We start from the raw sequence: 20,916 nt of genomic DNA, 5'->3' as shown, positions 1-20,916 counted from the left end.
TTTTTGTGCCTCTGTCATGAACGGAGATTTTCAAGTACAACTACACAGTGTAGATGTAACTAAGTACTTTTCAGAGTTAGGCTCTTGCATTATTTGAGGCTTTTTTAAAAAATTGGTCCTAGGTCTCTGACAGTAAACAGAATGCTAACTCCTACTCCTTTGAGTTTGTACATTTTATAGAACAGGAAGTATTTTCTAGGTCAGAGGGAAAGCTTTGCTCAGACGTCTTAGTTGTGGAGAAAATAGCTTTGATTTCATATCTAAAATGTATATTACTTAAGACTTATTTGACATACCTACTTCATTTTGTTCCTGTTATTGTTTGATCTTACAGTCATTGGACTCTACAGTGGGAAATTACAGTTGTTAGAACCTGCTAATTAACATGATTAACTGAGCATGTAGTGCAGATAAGGACATTTATTTGGTCTGATGACAGCTGGTCACTGCCTACATTAAGTGTGTGTCGAGGCTGGAGATTTCACCTCTGACTAAATCAAGTAACAGATTTCTAGTTAAGCTAGATGATGTGAGTGTAAACTGTAGCCAAAGCACTCCAGCATTGTTTGTGCTTATATACCTCCGTACCAAGTGCCTGCCACTGTTTTATTCAAAATTTTGTACATAGGAACTGAAGAACCAGTAATCCTAGTGCTTGTAAATGAAGATACTTCCTAACATTTTCAATCTTGTTTCATGTTTGATTTTTATTAGGAAACTGAATTTATCTGGCACACTGAGCCCTGGAGTGTTTTGTCATGCCTTTCCTTTGCAGCAGATGACAGAGAACATACCTTTTACTCTGCTTTTATACATTCAGTCTTTTAGAAACATAAAATCATAGAATGGTTTGGGTTGCAGGGAACCTTAAAGATCATCTAGTTCCAACCCCCCTGCCATGGGCAGGGACACCTTCCAATTGCCCTGACCCATGTGCAGGATTGCCCTGACCCATGTGCAGGACCTTGCACTTGGCCTTGTTGAACTTCATGAGGTTCGCCTGTCAAGCCTGACAAGGTCCCTCTGGGTGACATCCCTTCCCTCCAGCGTGTCGATCGCACCACACAGCTTGGTGTTGTTGGCAAACTTGCTGAGGGTGCACTGAGTCCCACTGTCCATGTCACCAACAAAGATGTTAAACAGCGCCAGTCCCAACACTGACCCTGAGGAATGCCACTCATCACTCCTCTCCACTTGGACATCGATCTGATGACCACAACTCTTTGAGTGCAACCACCCAGCCAATTCCTTATCCATCAAGTGGTCCACCTGTAAAATCCATGTCTCTCCAATTTAGAGACAAGGAACGTCATGTGGGACAGTGTCAGATGCTTTGCACAAGTCCAGGTGGATGATGTCAGTTGCTCTTCCCTTATCCACCAGTGCTGTAACCCCATTGTAGAAGGCCACGAGGTTTGTCAGGCACGATTTGCCCTTAGTGAAGCCATGCTGGCTGTCACCAATCACGTCCTTATTTTCCATGTCCCCTAGCATAGTTTCCAGGAGGATTCACTCCATTATCTTGCCAGGTACAGAGGTGAGACTGACTGGCCTGTTGTCCCCCAGGTCCTCTTTATTTCCTTTTTAAAAATGGGGGTTGTGTTTCCCCTTTTCTAGTCAGCGGGAACTTCACTGGACTGCCACAACTTCTCAAATATGACGGATAGTGGCGTAGTCACTTCATCTGCCAGTTCCCTCAGGACCCTCAAATGCATCTCATCAGGTCCCATGGACTTGTGCACCTTCAGGTTCCTTAGATGGTCTCAAACCTGGTCTTCTTCTACAGTGGGAGGTTCTTCATTCTCCCAGTCCCAGCCTTTGTGTTCTGTGTCTTGGGTGCTGTGGCTGGAGCGCTTGCCAGTGAAGGCTGAGGCAAAAAACATCTAGAGACCTTTACAAAATTTGTTTCATGACTTGTGGTTGATAGCTGATCAATACTCTGATCTGTATTGTGTGAGCTTGCTTCAGAATTCCCATTAGTTTTGTGCATTTTGGATTTCAGTTCTAGGGTTGCTGGGCTTTAGTATTATCTCAGAGTTTTCACTTTCTTACTTCTAAAAGAAGCTCCTTTTTATTCTTTGTAATGTCTAAAAGATAAAAACTGGAAAAAACACAAACTAGAATAAATGCATAAAGCTCCACATGCTTCTTTTACACATTTTAAATTAGATTGTGCTCATAAAGTGATTATTTTCAATAAAAAGCTTTACTTTCTGTTTATAGTGAAAGCAGATTGATTGCATGGCATAAAAGATTTAAAATAGTCTACTTATTTCACCTGTAAACATAGATAACCCAGGATCTTTTCTAATTATTGAATATGAACACTAATAATGTGAATGGAAAAATGTGTCTAAAGTAATTATGAATATTTGGCTAAATAGCCAATATCTGCTTCCATTTGTAGTACTGATTTTCACTAGAAAATGGATTTACGCAAACTAAAGTGCAAAAATAGCTTAGAAACAGATTTTGTCACTTTAGTCATAAAGGACAGTTATCACCTTACTCAATTTAGGCTAAAAAAACCCTAGCTGTTTTTTAGTAGAAAAACTCAGACAAACTGGAGAATGCAAGCAAATAAAAGCAAAAGTAAAGTCTAGTATATCCAGCTTTTATTTTCCTGTATGCATATTCTAATTTTTTCTTCTAGGAAGAAAATGAAAAAATTTTATTAGTCATTCACCTTTTAAACACCTTTTCTTCAAATCTTATAAAGCTTCTTCCCATGTTTGTTTCCACAGTCTTTTTTTAGCTCCTTCTTGCTTTCCGTTGTAGCTCTGTAATATATTTTGGAACAGGACGTGATATATCTGTGCATAAGAGATGAAAATTTCTGTACATAAGTAAAGAAGTTATTGGTGCACACTTCTGAAAACAAGTTACAGCTCTCAATTTATTGATAATTTAATACAGTGAATACAGAGATTGCAGTAGGTGTTCCACAAACAAATACATCCAGTGCATGAGAGCTTGTGTCTGTCATCTAGGTCTTGAGCTAAACTGGTACAGCCACAGAGAGCAGGACAGCTGGGAATTCGGGACATAACATGTGACGATGGTGGGGCAGGTGGGTTTACGCTGCATGAGACAGGTGCTTTGTGGCCTGAGAACATGTTTGGTTCAGTGTATGATGACAGGGAAGCTGTTCTAGACATAGGAGACCTGGTGCCAACCTCATGTTACATGAGGTTTACATTGGTAAAATCCACGAACTTCTGTAGACTCACACATGATTTACTGCAGTATGCCTGTAGATGTAGTTAAGGACAGAACAAATTTAAAAGTGTGTGCAACTGGGCCAGGCAAAAGCTTGTGACCAAATCTAGGCCAAGTCGTAGAGCAGTGTCTTGAAAGCAAAGTATAGAAACTCAGATTCCTTCTTTCTCTCTTTGATGTGTGCTCTGTGCTTTTGTGAGTGGCTAACGAGCTCTGTGTAATGCTGCCAATATTGAATGTTGCTGATTTTGCACAGAATTACAATATATGACCCACTGAAAGGATCAGGTTGAAGAAGAAATAATAGTAAAGAGGATAAGCAGCTCAGGCATTCATCTTTGTGCAGTACTGCTGGGTGTTCACCTTACTTTTGACCTTGGCATAATAGTTGAAATAATTAATGTATATGGCAGATACTGTAAGTGATGAAGGCATTAAAAAGGGATTTTTGTTTGGTGTGATTTAAATAATGCAGTCATGGCATTCCCCAAACCTGGGTAATGGGCATCCTCACTTAGCTTACAATTATGTTTATCAGTATTTCTGAGTTTTTAATTTTTAGTTCAAATTCCATAGTTATTGGTTAATTGTTTCAAGTTAGTTTAGAATCAAGTAAAACCCCAGATGTTTTCCAAAAAGAAATTTCACATTAGTAAAATGTGAAGAAAGGCATTCGCAGACTGGAGCAAGTTCAGCGTGCGGCCCCCAGGGAGGTTGGGGGCTGAAGCTCTTGTCCTGTGAACAGACCAGCAAGTGGGGCTGGTTCAGCCCTGGAGAAGACGGCTCTGGGAGGACCTGACAACAGCCCCCCAGTACCTATGGGGAGGGATCAAGAAGACAGCCAGGCTATTCACAGTGCCACATGGTGTTAGAACATGAGGCAACAGACACAGGCTGCAACAAGAGAGGTGCAGACTGGCTATGGGGAGGAACTTTCTCCCCCTGGGGCAGTGGGGCAGTGGCGCAGGCTGCCCAGGGAAGCTGTGCCAGCTCTGTGCTGGGGGTGTTTGCAGACCAGACTGGACACAACCCTAGGCAACCTGGTCTGACCATGCAGCTGGCCCTGCTGTGAGCAGGAAGTTGGACTAGAGACCTCCTGAGCTTCCACTTAGTTTGGATTATGCAATGATCATATATATGATCCTATATCCACCCTGTATATATGAACCAGGGCTCTGACCTGCTGAGTCAGCTCTCTTAGACAGTATGTCCCAAAATTTAGTTTGAAAACCAAAATTGCACTCTTTGAGCTCACTTAGCTGTTCATTCTAAAGGAAGGAGAGATTTGCATTACTGTGGACACAAACTGATTAGCTGTGAAAGTTTGGGTATTGATCAGTTGTAGCTTTGTAACTAAGTTCTATTCCTTGTTGAGTCGTTCGCTTAATAGTAATGAAGTATAATTATATAAAACTAGTTCAGTGGGTTGTGGGGGTTTTTGAGTGTGCCCCCCCCCCCCTTTCCAAATAATAGTAGAGGGTTAAAGATTTTTTGTTGTAATTTTTGTGAATTGGGGTAATTTCATAGCCTTTCAGCTGAGTCACTATGCAGACCCTTAGTCTAACAGTTTGAGGAAGGCTAGATTGGGAAGTTGGGTTACTCACAGTCATACTTGGACTTTCCTAGCTGTGAGAGTCCTGCTTTAACACAAGGCAATGGACAGTCATAAAGGTCAGGACAGGGAATGCCATGGCCTAGGCTTGCTAATGAAATGGGATGAATGTGAGTCCAAACGGAGATTTGATATATTCAATGTGGATTCCGTGTGGCTCCTTCAACTACTTGCCAGACCTGAAAGTTGCATAAAAGTCACTTTGATAAAAGGGAGCTATGCTCCTTTATACCATGTAAAGGTACCCCAGTGTGACACAGTATAAAAATGAGATCTCATAACTCTCATTAAAGCCTGCATTTGTTTTTTAAAAATTGATTTTCCCTTCTTAGTTTGTTTCAGTATCCAACTTTTTATAGTAGAACAATTAGCTGTTTCTCTTTTGTTCCCCATGTGTGTTCAGTCCATCCTTTAGATCCACTCCAAATCAGTAGATTTCTGTCCTTCACAATTTGTGGACCCCCTGGATTCCTTAAAGCAGTAAAAATTTTAGTTTTTTTAAGAAAGTTCTGATGTGCCATGTTTAGTTCTTTCACAGATTCTGCAGAAGTAAGTGCTGGACCCCTGTGGTCTTGCTTGGACCAGCACAGTGTAGATTTGAAAACCACCGCCATTAGATTTTTTAAATGAATGGATCACTGTTGGACTTTCAAATTTCCCAAAAGATGTTGACATGTCCTTAATACCAAGCCTTTCTTTTCCACTTACGCGTACAAAGATTTTGCTATTTAAGATGGTACTATTGTAAAGCAAATACAGACCATTTGATACAGCTGCATGGTCTACCAATGGCCAAGGAACCTCAGTTTTTAATCTCTGCAATGGACCTTCTGCCTGCTGCTGCCACTTGGACACCCTCATGCCTTTGCATTGCCTGACCCATGTGCAGCTTGCCTTTTCCTTTTTATGCTGTGAAACGATTTGGCCTGCTTCCATAATCTGACTGGCAACCAGGAGGTTAAAAGGACGTGATTAGTCCCTAAGCTTATCCCTTTACAGTCTAAAAGAGGCACAATTAAATGGAATTTGAACCCAAAGGGTTTGTTTCAGCTGAAATTTCAAAGCTTTAATGTTTTAAATAAGCATGCAATTTCCTATCCTTGGCTTTTGCTAGCATGACTTTAAAATCCCAGTTGAGGTTATGAAGATTTTTAAAACCACATTTCACATGCTTTCTTCTCACCTATTGTCAATTAAAGTAGACTTAAAATACCCCATAATCATGAATATAGAAGATGTCTTTTGCTTGCTTGCTTTTCTTTTTTAATCTGTTCAATCAGGTCATTTTTTGAGGAATGAGTATGAGGAGAGAGATGTATATCATAAGGTAGTCCCATAGGCATGCTAGGCAAACGGAGGGGGCTGCTTGTTAAACTGCTAAATAAAAATGTAATTTGAGATTATTTTTTCTGCTTCTTGTGGCTATTCTACCTTCTGTTTGGCTATTACTGTATTATCTCTGCCAGAATGATTAATCTCTTTGGGCCTAAAAAGTTGCATATTTCTACCTTTGGAATAGAACAGATTGTACCAGCTGACAACCTCTATACATAGATAACATTGATATGTATATATTGTACATCAGGAGAAAAATATAGATGTGTTAAATACAACTTAATATTGATTTGTTTACTCAGTTATGTTATCAGTTCTCATTACTTTATCATTTGCATTCTTGATTATGATAAATATTTTATGAGTAAACAGTCTCTCACGTACCCCTTTCATTTCTAGGACTCTAGGTTTATCAAAGGTAAAAGAAACTTTCCTTGATGGCAAAATTTTTCCTCTTGTTAAAATTTGAAATTTAGTCACTTAAATTGTAAATCAAGTACTAATGGGAAATAAATTTCCTAATCAGCTGAAATAGTAAGGTAGGAAATCTGTGGAAATATAAATCAGTTTCTGTCACACACTACTTTTTGCTGCATTGATGTTTAATTCTTTGCTGAAACACAAGAACTCTACTTTTCAGAAAGTTTTACATGAAATTAAACTGCAGGGAAATAGCATGTACATTTCACATAATTAAGTTTCAGTCATTTTTCAAACAGTAAATGAGAAAAAATTATGCAAACAACAAAGATTATAACTGGGAAGGGACACTGAAATATATCTGGAATAAAACAATATTAAAGAAATACAATTCTAGTATTTAGTTTGCTTCCTATCTTTGCTGCTAGAATACATATAAAATTAAGCGTAAGATCTCAGTATAATTCAAATGACTACATATGTATTCAAAAGACTTAAGTTGTAGGTAGAAGTAATCGCTTTTGTAGTACCAAAATAGTTGAAAAAGATAGGTAAGCTTTCAGGTACCTAAAATAGAAGCCCCAAGCTTTAAAGCTTGAGAACAAGCTTTAAAGTTGAGAACATTTGCTGAGATTAATTAGATTTTTAATAGTTAGACCATCTCTGAAAAAAAGTTAGTTGACAGCAGTACAGTTAAGGTGATGCTAGTCATTAGGGAGGAAAGAGGGGTATTAAGATGGAGGCCTCATAGGTGAAAGAAAGAAATAAGTAGTTTATAGTTTGTGGAACCAGAAGTTAGTTGGAGCCACTAGAAGATGCTCTGAAGTCAATTCCTTACACTGAATCTGTGCTCTTGCACACACATGTTCCAGGTTTTCCTGGGCTGCCTAGCATTAGAGCCGTTGTCTAAATAGCAGCTCTTGCCTCAGCTGCTGTTAAAACAGGAGTGTGCAGTCTGTAATAGGCTCTTGCAGTTGACACATCTCTTGTAGCTGGGATAATCAGTGAGTCAACTGGGCTCAAATCCCATCAAATCCTATCCCGCCCATTTTGTCATTTGCTTAGCTTCCAAAGGCTAACTGGGTATTAGTTGTGTAGATGGCTCCTAGCTTCAAAAGGACTCTGAGTCACTCCTCTTATCTGCCATACCTCTCTGTGGAGGTGTCCAGGCTGTTCAAGTTGCTCTGTGCTCTGCAGCTACTCTTGAGTCCCCAGGTCACCTGCCTCCCTTCCTTTCTCTAGGCTGGCAAAGTCAGACATGGGTAATGCTAGCAGCGTAAATGCACTATATTTCTGTCTGATCAGCAGTGATAGCCTGATGTACTGGTAGAAGAGAAGGGTCCTTGTCCACCTGTGCTAAATTACAGTTTGTCTGTGCTAATTTACCTATGCCTTACCTTTGTATCACAGAGTGAATCCACCATTTCTTTGTTGATTTGTTTGACGTCCTGACTTGATTAGGAAAAATACTTCATTCTTTGCTTGGTGAATGCAAGTCTAGGGGTTACTCACAACAAACTTTTGTGAAAGCTGCTTTTATCCTTTTGCTTAAGTTTCTTTTATGACAGCTTTTCCTTGAGTATCTGTAGGAGTCTGGGCCGCGCTGGGAGAAAGTTAGTGCAGACAGAAGAATGCAAGGACGAAGACAAGGCCAGCAAAATAAGGCTGGCAAAACCACACAAGATAGCAGATAAGTGAGAAACACCTGTGGTCAGCAAAAGCACACAAGTCTGAGCAAAACAGGGTATGAGATAAGGGAGTTTTGGCAAGTTTTGGGCTTTACGTGCTAATTGCAATTAACCAATGCAAATGCTTGTAGAGGCGCGTGAACAGTGCGTGTAGATGACCTGTAGCCTATTAGAAGATAGATGAGTGCGTGTACGGAACTTAGTAGAATATAAATGTAACCAGAAAAGGAATAATAAAAAAAGATGGACGACCTGATCATCACATCGGTGTTGTGTCGTTTCTGTTCCCGCACGGAGAAATAAGGACCCCGGCTAATGGTGACCCCGACAAGTATCTGAGCAACCTTTGCCCATATAGAAAGGTGATAAAGGAGAATCCCTTCCAGCCGCTCTGGCAGCCTTGGCTTGGGTAGCCAGTGTAATGTAAGGAAGAAGCAGATGTCACACTGCATCCCAGACTGATGTTTCTTTTATCATTACCCATTTTGCATCACATCTGAAAACCTTTCCTGCATGAATTTATTCTTCTGTCTCTAGTATTCTCTTCTTAAATGGGCGGCAGCCACTCTTGTGCCTCCTTACCTACCACCCATACTTTTGCAGGTGTCACCCAGGTCTTTCCCTCTGACTCCTTTTTTCTGTCCCAGCCCCATGGCTCTATGCAGACTCTACTGAGGCTACAGTCACCTGAGATATCTATCAGTGGCAGTTGCTGGTGGGTCTGTCCTTTCTTCATGCTAAGGGGCTGTCATGGTTCAACACCAGCCAGCAACTCTGCGCCACACAGCCACTCACTTACTCCTCCCTGGTGGGACGGGGAAGAGAATCAGAAGAGTATAAGTGAGAAAACCCATGGGTCAAGGCAAAGACAGTTTAATAGGTAAAGCAAAAGCCAGCAAGCAAAGCAAAACAAGGAATTCATTCAGCACTTCCCATCAGCAGGCAGCAGCTCAGCCATCCCCAGGAAAGCCAGGCTCTGTCACACATAACGGTTACTTGGGAAGACAAACGCCATCACTCCAAATGTCCCCCCCTTCCTTCTTCTTCCCTGAGCCTGACACCATAGGGTATGGAATATCCCTTTGGTCAGTTGGGGTCAGCTGTCCCAGCTGTGTCCCCTCCCAAATCCTTGTGCACCCCCAGGATCCTCGCTGGTGGGGTGAGGAGCAGAAAAGGCCTTGACTCTGCATAAACACTGCTCAGCAATCATGAAAGCATCTCTGTGTTATCAACCCTGTTTTCAGCACAAATCCAAAACGTAGCCCCATACTAGCTACTACAAAGAAAATTAACCCTACCCCAGCCAAAACCAGCATAGGGGCATATAACAACCTGTTATTCTATTTGCTGCTGGGATTTTTAGGACATCTCCTAGAAAGCATGCCAGATGCAGAGGACTGGGCTTAGCCTGCAGTCTGGATGAAAGGTGAAGTACATCTTGCTAATGGCCATTGAAAGGTTAGAACTGAGTCATTCTCTGTGTGGACAATGCAGAGGGAGAGTGAGAGGGAGCCGGAGCTGCTTTACAGGATCTCTACCAAGACAGGCTTTTCTTGGGTGATCTTTGAGTGGCTGACAGGGCTGGTGTCAGGGCCACTCTTTAATAGCAGCACGATGCAAAGCGAAGCTAAATGTAGAGGTAAATCTGGGCCACTGCTGCTTTCAAGACTAAAACCCTAAGCTGTCCAGGCCTTTGGACCTGATGTTCTCACAGAAGATGAAACAAACAAAGCAGCTACGAGGTTAGAGAGTTGCTCAACATTTGTTCTTCAAAAGGAGCTTGGCAGCTGTTGTGCTTTTGTATCAGCAAGACACTAGTGTTTTATAAAATGAATAACAGGCCTGTCCCTTTCTTTTTGTTCTGTATTCCACATCCATTTTACCATTGTTTGATTTGTTTTAGAACCAGCCTGTGTCATTCACAGTGCCACCAATGAGGTGCTGTCTGAGCTCTTAGCGTAATCTTTATTTACCTCTGAGTCAGTCTTCTAAATCTTTGCTTTTTCAGAAGTTTGAATTCAGACTTCAGGGTAAAACTAAATGTAATCACTGTACTAAGTTAAATAAGAGAAGCAGCATTTGTCACTGGCACTCATGTTATGTGGTGAAACTAAACAGATTTGCAGAATAAATCAAATGTATCTACAATGTCACTTTATTCTAAATATAATATTTTCTAAAAAAAGGTTTCCATCTTAATATGCACTTTATTGTAATTGGTTTCTGAAAAGCTGTCAGCATGAAGTGAAATCATCTCATATCAATATGTCTGTTAATACCATTGATTTCATTAGATGTAGAAAAGATCAAAATTCAACTGTTAATATTAAGTAGCTTATAAGCCTTACCAACACTGTGGCTTATTACAAATTATTATTTACAAACCTGGTTGTGATTTTTCCCGTGAAAGATCTAACAATATTGATGTGAACTCAAGAAATAGAAAAGAGACTCTTTCTATGTATAAAATATGTTTGTATCTTGTTGCAGCCAGACTTTCTCTCCCCTGCACCCAAGTTCTGATACAGATAAAGTGAACAGAGGAATAACATGTTCCCCTGAAATGCTGGGAGGAAGCCAGCCATGTGGCTTGAGAGATCTCACTCTCTCTCCCACTTTCACTTTAAGAGATCTCAATTTCTGTCTGTCCTTCAAGTTACTGGAGACCAATTAATAATGAAATTGAGATGTGGTTTTTGCAAAATTTGCAGATGAGAACCTTCTATAGAAAGACACCCCAAGATGTAGTTTTTAAGAATGTATTTATTGGCTTGACTTTTCAGAGTTAGATTGGGGCTCTTGCTAGAGGTATGTTTAAAATATTTAGCAAGCAGATGTGAGCTTATTCCATTCACCCTTTGGTGCACTCCAGGTAGCTGTGATAAGCACAGTACAGTACACAAAATAACAAGTCCTGCCAACAGGCAGAGTGTGGATTTAGCACTAACCTGCCATACCTGTGCAGTTCCTTGGCAGCCCTGAGAATGACAGAGTGGGTTGATGTGTGCCTGTAAAATAGCACATGAGTATGGAAACTCCTTGTCCCCCTCAAAGGTCTGGGATCTGGAAAAGAACAAGCTAGATTATAGCTAAATTATTATTCATTTCAGTGAAGATATGTCATAATTCTCTTAATTTATTTCATGGAGAAAATTAATTACATTTAATTGAGTCTTGACAAAATACAACAGCTTTTATAATGGATGAGTCCTATTTATTTCTGTTTAGAGATTCAAAACATTGTTTTACAGAATAACGATCTTCTGTAACCCTTAAACACATAGGCATATGAGAAAGTTTTGTTTTAATTTTTTTAAAGACTGTCAATGTCAAATAAGGTTCTTTGGGGTATTTTTAAATTGTTATATTTTTAAAAAATGGCTTTTCATGAAGCATTCAAGAAATTAATTGGTGTTGAACTATTGAAATTGGTCAGATGATAGCATAAAAATGGAAGTGAATTTTAAAGGGTGAGAATTTCCAGAGTGATTAGGAACATGAAACCTGACACTACAAGTGAAATTTCTGAGATTTTTTGAAATAGTGCTACGAATTTCTCTTTCAGAAATTCAGAAAATGCTGTCTACTTAGCATCCCTAGGCCTTTTTTCAGGTCTTTCCTTCATAAGGAAAAGGTTTCTCACAGGGAGAGAGGAAGCGCTCTGTCCTTTAACAATGATGGTGCAGGAAGAGAGTTAAGGTTGCGACCCTTTCTGTCTGTCATCGGAATTGCTGCTGAACAGACGATAATAAACACTAGATACTTTTTTTTTCTGGATTATTCCTTCTATTTGGCCGCCTATCTCAGATTCCCTATTAAAATCATAGTCAAGTTCATAACTGGTGGGTTGGACCGATTTCTGTTTGTAGATATGCTTATGTGACACCCGCTTGCAGTGTTGGAAATCTATGATAGTGTCCAAATACGGAGTCTGTTGTTTGTTTCTCATACGATGATAGATCTAATCTCTTTTTTTTTTCATGGGTGCACTGTGTTATTTTTTAAAATAACGTAAATATTTTAAGAGATCTGATGAAAATTACTGCCTGTAAATTGCAAGTAGTCACTTGTTTGCTTTGCCTCTGCTTTTCAGCCTCTCACATTATTCATTCAGTCCAACTTTAACATTGTCTGCTTGTTAAACCATCCCCATCTCTGACGTGGAGCCTTTTCCTCTGCAACACACTGTCAACCTTTTGTTATCTCTAAGCCTAGTAAGGCCACCAAAGAGAACATAATTTTTTCATACCCAGTATCTTAATTTTACTCTATGGTATTATCTAGTATTCATTCTAATATTCATTAATTATGCTCAGAAACTATTTTTGAGTCTGATTATAAGATGCCTTGTAAAATAAAATACAATTTTTCTGAACTGTGTTGTTTCATTTGTTACTCTTACTCATAAAAACCCATCAAACATGGCTTTCTCTTTTCAGACCCATGCTGGTTAATATTTCTCATGTAATAGACAATGAGGTATGAAAGTAGGTCTAAAATGAAAAAATTTCCTCATAAAATGATGAAGCTTTGAATTGATGAACTTGAAATTTATGAAGATTTCTTACCTAGTAAACTAAACTGAGCTACTTGATTTGTAGTCCATGAGGAACCAAGAAGGGGAGAAAAAAGATCTAGATATGCATAAAAGAGGATCAGCCTTATAGGAAAGGCAAAAAGGATTCTGGTGTTTGAGACTCAGGTGATCTGAATAGGCTTAATAAAAGCTTCTTTAAATGATAGAATAAATACGTATTAATATATACTGAAATCTATAAGGAAAGATCTCTTAAAGGGGATATGTAGAATGATCTGTATTCATACTCATTGTGTGTCATAGAAGTTTTAAAAGAACTGCTAGCTAAAGTGCTAAAATTATCTAAAATGCATACAAGGTAATATAATACATTATTGACTTTGCTGCAGACCAGTCTGGAGATAAATCATCTATTAAAACTTCTGAATATTTGCATCTTTAATCCTGGTATATCACCACTACGAGCACTGGCTTTCTGCTACTGTCTGTATCACTGATGGAAGATTTATTTTCTGTATTTATAGTGATAAAAGACTTTTGGAAATTTTTAAGATGACATGTTAATCTGAAAACTTCTACTATGTCATAACTGGATTAAGATACAGTAGCTTTTTTAAAGTAATGAATATTCTGATTATCAAGAAATATCTACAGATTAACAAAGTGCTATTTATATTTGCAGACACAGTTTTTGATCAATATGTCTGCTTTTTTTTCTTTTTTTTTTTTCCCCAGGGCACAATATAGAACTATGATAGCAACCGGAGGAGTCATAACAGGACTGGCTGCCTTAAAAAGGCAAGACTCTGCCAGATCTCAGCAACATGTAAATCTTGCCACAGCACCAGCTTCTGAGGAGAAGAAACCAGTTAGACGCCGTCCCAGGGCAGATGTAGTAATTGTCAGGGGCAAAATCCGTCTCTATTCTCCATCGGGATTCTTCCTTGTTTTGGGAGTGCTTATCGCATTCTTTGGAATTGCAATGGCCATCCTTGGATACTGGCCCCAAAAGGAGCAGCTTTTAGGATCTGAAGATAATCTACCTGTAAATGAAACCCAGGTCCTGAGAAGCGAAGGAAGCATTTTATTTCGTTTCTTTGAACAGCATGTGCACTCGGATAAAATGAAAATGCTGGGCCCTTTTACTATGGGCATTGGAATCTTCATTTTTATTTGTGCAAATGCCATTCTGCATGAAAACCGTGACAAGGAAACAAAAATCATACACATGAGAGACATATACTCAACTGTAATAGACATCCACACCCTGCGGATCAAGGAACAAAAGCAGCTGAGTGGTGCCTTCACTGGCTTGTTGGGGGAAGGAGAGCTGAGGCACAGCGGGAGCTCGTGTGCATCACGGCTGGCTGCAAACACGGTTGCGCCTTTCTCTGGCTTCAAGAGTAATTTTAGAATGGATAGTTCTGCTGAAGAAGATGAGATTATCCTAAATGAAGATAGGACCACTGGTAGCCTCCTGCCACCTCTGCTGACTGAGCAATCTGGTTCAGTCTTCGGACTTTACCCTCACTCCAGCAAGGCTTCCGATGACAAAAACACTAGCTCTATAAAGTGTGAAACAAAATCCATTGTATCATCTTCCATTAGTGCTTTCACACTGCCAGTAATTAAACTGAATAACTGTGTTATTGATGAGCCCAGTATAGACAACATAACTGAGGACTCAGAGATCACTAGGAGTCGGTCTAGAAATCTGTCGATGGATTCTCTGGCCATTCCATTAACTGATACCAATGAATCCTACAGACCGGCTGCTACCATGCTGCCACGACACAATTCATTTGTGGACACTCCATCTGATCAGTTCAAATCTTCTATGACTCTCGGACCAAGCACGGGAAAGCTTTTATCCCCTGGCGCTGCCAGGAAGCAGTTTGGGTCCAACACATCCTTGCATGTCCTGTCTTCACATTCGAAGTCCCTGGACTTGGACAGGGGTCCGTCTACACTCACTGTCCAAGCTGAACAAAGGAAACACCCCAGCTGGCCCAGACTGGATCGGAGCAACAGTAAGGGATATATGAAACTAGAAAACAAAGAGGACCCAATGGATAGGTTACTTGTGCCACAAGCAGCGGTCAAGAAAGACTTTACTAATAAGGAAAAGCTTCTTATGATATCAAGATCTCATAATAATTTGAGTTTTGAACATGATGAGTTTTTGAGTAACAACCTGAAGCGAGGAACTTCGGAAACAAGATTTTAATATTTAAATTGCAATTTAGAAGATGTCATACAGTATTTTTTAAAAAAACATTTTGACAAATGTTTCCTTTTCAGTGAGACTAGTACAAGCCTGTTTTTAACCAAATGCTTAATAGCCCATTAAAATTGGCTTGTGTGAACAGAGATCTTCATCTTTGTAATGCCAAGAGTTTTTTGTCTTAGTAACATACAGCTGCAATACATTGCAATACATTGCTCAGAGAGTTTTGGTATGACTGATTCCAGTTTTTCCCAAGTCATTATTTCTTTTGTTCTATAGACGCATGTTACTTTTCATCAATCTGACTCCAGAAGCCTGCATTAGAAAAAAAGCTCCATTTACCTGTAAGTTCTGTTTATTTAATGACTGCAAGAGTCTAAAAGTGGTGCTTGCAGTCTAGAATGGGAAGTGAGCAGGAGCACATCCTGCAATTGTCAAATCCAGGCCTTTATCCTAGGTGTTGTCTTTCACATATGGTACATCTTGGTAACTGCAGTCTTGCCATTGTCATTGTGAGAAACTTGTTTACATGTTGGGGTGGGTGGATAGAAAAGAATGGGTACTATTAAAAACATTTTTGTGAATTCATTGTAATTGGTCAAGGTGAATACCAGTGTTGTGAATTATTAACTATGCTTTGTACAATAATCTTTCTACATCCATTTTAATTTAATCCTGTAATTCTGGGAAGACATACCTAAAGTAAGAAATCTGAAGATTCTTCTGGGATTAGTTTTCTAAACTGCTTTGATTGGCAGCAGTTTTAAAATCAAAATACACAGATTCAATTAAAATCATAGGAACATGATGAATGCCAACAGGATTTTAGAAACATGGTGTATAGTAAGATGATATTGTGACATGCATCTGAAGAGAATAATGGAAAATGAATATATTGCCTCTCACTACAATAGCAAGAAGCTAAATAGCTAGATCTCTGTTCAAAATACTGATACAAAGCATAAAATTCAATATTTGTACTAACATAGTATGAAAGCCCCTTGCCTAAATTTTGATTTATGTATTTCACATAATTGTGGTGTGATGGTTCACTGGAGGCTTAGCTGTGGCAATTTGCATTACAAGATTTTGCAAAAGGAAGTGACATTTAAAACAATGTTTTCCTCAGCAAAGCAAGCTTCACAGTTGACAGTTGTAGGCTATTGCTAAAGAAAATGACGATTTGAATGTGCATACCAGAAGGTTTTCATGTATTTCATTAAGGTATTTAGGCCGTGATCCTGCCATGACAGCCATGCTAGAGAATGTCACTTCAAGCTGCAAGGCTCACCTAACAGGATGTTAGTCTTAATTGGTCGTTTTTGATATATTCACTTAACCTAAATACTCAGGAATTATTTTTAATGACTTTTCCCAAAAATAATCAAACCTGTTAAAATGTTGTTTTTCTTTAATTACTTTGATTATGAAAGATCAAAGTTAAAAATACCCTCTTTTTTTTTTTTTTTTTAATATTCAGCTCCGTGTTTCAACTGCGCAATGTTTATGTATCAGGAGCATTACTTGCTCGGTGAATTGAGGCATAGTGTTAACTGTTAGAACCTCAAGCCTATATATTGTAACAGAGTTGGCTAAATATTTTGCTATGAAGCTTTTAATAACTTTCTGGTTTGTGTTCTTAAGACCTTTGCTATTTTTTGAAATAAAGTAAAATGTCTATCTACATACACCCATTGTAAGACCTATTTTTCCTCTATGATCTCAAATCTTCCATATCAAATTATAATTAGGATTAATAACATTGTATATAACATTGTGCATATTAGCTTGTCACTAGATATTTGGCTATGACTAATTGATTTCAATTACATCCCTACACAGGTAAAGGCTGAATATTTTTTTTCCATGTAATGTGAAATCTATTCAAAGTGGTTTTAATATAAGGAAATCTTGTATAAAAGAACATCATGTTCTTTTTAGTTTGGCAGTAAGTATTGTTATAAAAATGGAAAACACTATTAAAGACATGGATGATGTAAGCTTTTATTTCCTTAATAATGACATTAAATCATAGATTAAAAGACTGTTTTTTGGGGTGCTATCATATGTGGCAATAGTAGTCCTTTTGTGAGTATAGCAGGACATGAGCTTTTAACATAGACACCTGGTACTGAAAAATGTACTCACTTCGGAAAAATTTGCCCACTTGGGAGACCAAGGTAAAGCTACTGACTTAAAGCAAGAAATCAAAATAGCACCATACAAAGAAACTCTGTGGTTGACAGACCAACTACAGAAATATTCCCAAATTACCCAAAAATTGAATATTTCATTCAGGTAATCACAGGACAGTTGAGGTTGAAAGGGACCTCTGGAGGTTGTCTGGTCCAATCCCTCTGCTCAAGCAGGGCCACCTGGAGCAGTTGACCAGGACTGTGTCCAGATGGTTTCTGAATAACCCCAAGGGTGGAGACCCCACAACCTCCCTGGACAACCTGTGCCAGTACTTGGTCACAGTAAAAGAGTGTTATCTGATGTTCAGAGGGACCCTACTGTGTGTCAGTTTGTCCCCATTGCCCCTTGTCCTGTCACTGGGCACAAGGCTCTTTTCAGAGCCTGGCTCTTTTTTTGCACCCCCCTTTAGGTATTTCTACACATTGATGAGATCCCACCTGAGCCTTCTTTTCTCCAGACTGGCTGGTCCCAGCTCTCTCAGCCTTTCCTCATAAGAGAGATGCTCCAGTCCCTTCATCACCTTTGTGGCCCTTCACAGGACTGGCTCCAGTTAAGTCCATGTCTCTCTTGTACTGAGGAGCCCAGAGCTGGACCCAGCACTCCAGGTGTGGCCTCTCCAGTGCCATGTAGAGGGGAAGGATCCCCTCCTTTAAGGGTAATGTAGGACCTTGCATCCTTCCATGTTCTGTTGGTAGTTCCAACTGAAGTGCAAGTCAGGAAAACTTGTAGACATTCAAAAGGCCTGAACACTCATCTTCATATATGGAAGTCAGAAACTGCAGTAGGGCAAAGATGTCTGAACCCTTTGCAATACATGGGGAGAGTTAGGAACCTTACAATGTCCGAAATGGGAGCCATATACAGTTGGCAAGTAAGGAATTGGTGAAGAGAAGAGCATGTCTTAAATTGTATCTTTAGGGCATAAATATAATTCAATCTGTTGCTAATCCAGTTCGCAGACTTTTTTTAAAAAAAATTAATTTCTGTTACTGATGCTCTGTGCAGCCCCACAGTGAGTTGCTCTGGTACAGCTGCAGGTGAAAAAAGCCAAAGACAGGAAGTTTTAAACCAGTTTTGTCATCAAATAATTGTATAGCTACACCGCAAGCCTTTTCATGGAATAAGAAGCTAAACCTTACATCTAGCAAGAGAAAAAGTTATGATACTGCATCGTTTATATGTAATAACTTCAAAAAGAAATAATTTAGACTGTGAAAGCAATGAGTTTGCTCCTTCCTCTGCCTAAGACTGTTAAAAAAATACCTTTTCTGCCTCTCAGGTAAGCGTCTTAATCACTACCTATGGATTAGGCTGATGTTAAGGTCTGTCTCTCCCTCCTGGGCAATGCTGTTTCACTCTGCTCATTTATTGGGCCAGTTTTATCAGGAAATAAAGAGCATGACACTTCAGTGATAGAGCAGAAATGCTGGGTTACATCGTCTCTTCCAGGACTGCTTCAGTATTTTACATGAAATGTCGCTGGATAAAATCCTTGAAACAGGGACTGGATTCTTGCCAGGCTGATATTTTAACTGCTCCCCTGGGGAGCCCAGTTTACTCTCCCTGTGAGCCAATGAAGATAACCCTTCCACACAGAGGCACACAGAGTTCAGCAGGGGGGACTGGCAAATGCTCCAGCTGCCCGGTTGCACAGGGCTTGATGGGTGGGAAGGCATGGTGTTACCCGTCCTGGTGGCTGCTCTGCCATCATGGGTTGTGTGTGTAAAGGATGGAAAGGCAAGTTGGCACCACCACTCTGATTTTGCAAGAAAGTGGAATTTAATGTTATAACTGAGCTGAATTTTTGAGACTGCTAGTTTTGGAGGTAGGCATCTACATCTGTTCCACCTCATATATTAGACAGCTAAATAATTTTTTTGCAACTGTATCAGAGTGCCTTTCTCAGATCTAGAGCTGACTTTACTTATCCTTAAAATGCAGCATTAATACTCCTTTCGTTTCTGCTAAGTGAAATTTGGGAGAAAGTTTTAACCTACAGCAGCAGTTTTCTCTCTGAAAAGCTTTTCAAGCAGCTTGTAGAGTTCCCAGATTGCTTTAGTCTTACACTCTTAATTTATTTTTTTCTATGAGTCTTTTTCTGACCCTTTTTCAGGAACTTCTGCCTTCATCTTCCCAGCACTACCTTTTTTTTTGTTAATTTTCCTACCAAATACAGCCTTATGATGAGCAAATAGAAATCTTTTAGCAAGACTGTGTGCATGTGTATATGAGAATGCAAATGGAATAAATGGTCTATTATAATGTAGGAGTGCTTCAATTAGTATGATTTAACTACTCAAGGGCAAGTTCATGCCCTTTGTTTAAACCTTTTCAAATTAAACTTGGGAACAATTAATTGCAGTTATCACAGCTATCACGTGTTTAACTTTCAGGTCACACTTATTAACTCTTTCATCAGTCCTCTATGTTTGACAACGTTGAGTTGTTTTGTATTTTAGGACTCGGTATTTCAAACTAACCTCGTTGGAGTATTTTACGCATTCAGTAAAGCCCAGTTTTTAATAGTATTACTTGTCTGAGTGACAGTTGGCACAATTACAATCCTGAGTCTCGTAAAGAATGGAAATCTGATAGTTACAATACTTTTATTTTAGAATAGTTTGTTGAAATTGAAATATAAGAACCCACTGTATTACACAAAAATCTGTATGTCTAATCTGTTGTCTTGGTTCTAATTCAGGTAGATAATGTTTTAGAGAAGAGTAATTTACAATCACTGTGAATTGTCCATAGGAAGAATCATAAAACCATTGTTGTGTTTTTATTCCAGATAGTGTAATTATTCATGATGGCATTCACAGAAACATCTAATCCATTTCTGAATCCCACTAAGCTCTTCAATTTACTAATATTGCTTTTGAAACTACTGCAGATTAATTATGAGTTGCCAATAAATATACTTCCCTTATCTGCTGGAAATTCTTATCAGCACTTTAATTTCATTGCAACAACCAACTGCTCTCCTACTGAAAAAATGTGACAGGAATAACCAGATATCTGTTGTAAATACATTGATATTTCTGAGGGTTTGTTTTTCGTCTTTTTAAAGAAATTCATCACTCTAGTTGCTCAGAGTTATCCTGTGATTCAGTGTACAGCTGGTTTAGCACTTAGATCTTTAAGTTCTCAGAATAGGTTCCTACTTTGTAGGCAACTGTATTTGTTTTGGCCTCTAATTACATGTTTTTTCACTTTTAATATTAAATTCCCTTTCACTCCAGCCCATTAAGACAATTCAGTTTTCCTTCTGATGTCTTTCATATTGATAATACTTACCTACTCAGGCTATATGGGCAGTGAGTGCAGCCCAACAGCAGTAGGTTTGTGCTTGGTGCCAAGGACCCATTGTCCATACTGGTTGCATTTCAGAGGGTTTGCTTGACTAGCTTCTGCCTGGGCTGGTTGGACTGGAACGTGTTTTATGTATATACACATATATGGAGGACATCTCCCCATTTCTTTTCCTCTGAAAGGAGTCCAGTGTGTACTATGAGATTGCTCTTTGACATGAAGTGAATTGTGGTACTTGCGGCCAACTTGGAGATTTGTTTCAAAGGAACACTACCAACCTGGAAAAAACTTCTTGTTTAGCCACACCCTTAGTGACTTCTGAAAATTGTATCAGCACAAATGTACAGTTTTCTTAAATCTGATAATAAAT

The 20,916-nt window shown here is 39.1% G+C and overlaps 1 protein-coding gene across 2 annotated transcripts in view; it reads left to right on the top strand.

The window, feature by feature from the left end:
* TMEM200A (transmembrane protein 200A) overlaps positions 1–17,083 on the top strand; it is a 59,960-nt gene extending 42,877 nt beyond the window's left edge. For both annotated transcript variants that reach the window (XM_074820726.1, XM_074820727.1), the window contains one exon: positions 13,547–17,083. In XM_074820726.1, coding sequence (XP_074676827.1) covers positions 13,563–15,038 — 1,476 coding nt within the window. In that variant the 5' untranslated portion in view covers positions 13,547–13,562 and the 3' untranslated portion in view covers positions 15,039–17,083. The remainder of the gene's footprint in view (positions 1–13,546) is intronic.
* The last annotated feature ends 3,833 nt before the right edge of the window (positions 17,084–20,916 follow it).

Source organism: Strix aluco, chromosome 3 (assembly GCF_031877795.1).
Source record: "Strix aluco isolate bStrAlu1 chromosome 3, bStrAlu1.hap1, whole genome shotgun sequence".
In the NCBI taxonomy this organism is placed as follows: Eukaryota; Metazoa; Chordata; class Aves; order Strigiformes; family Strigidae; genus Strix; species Strix aluco.
The sequence above is the reverse complement of the archived record's forward strand: the minus strand, read 5'-3'. Positions and strand labels throughout refer to the sequence as shown.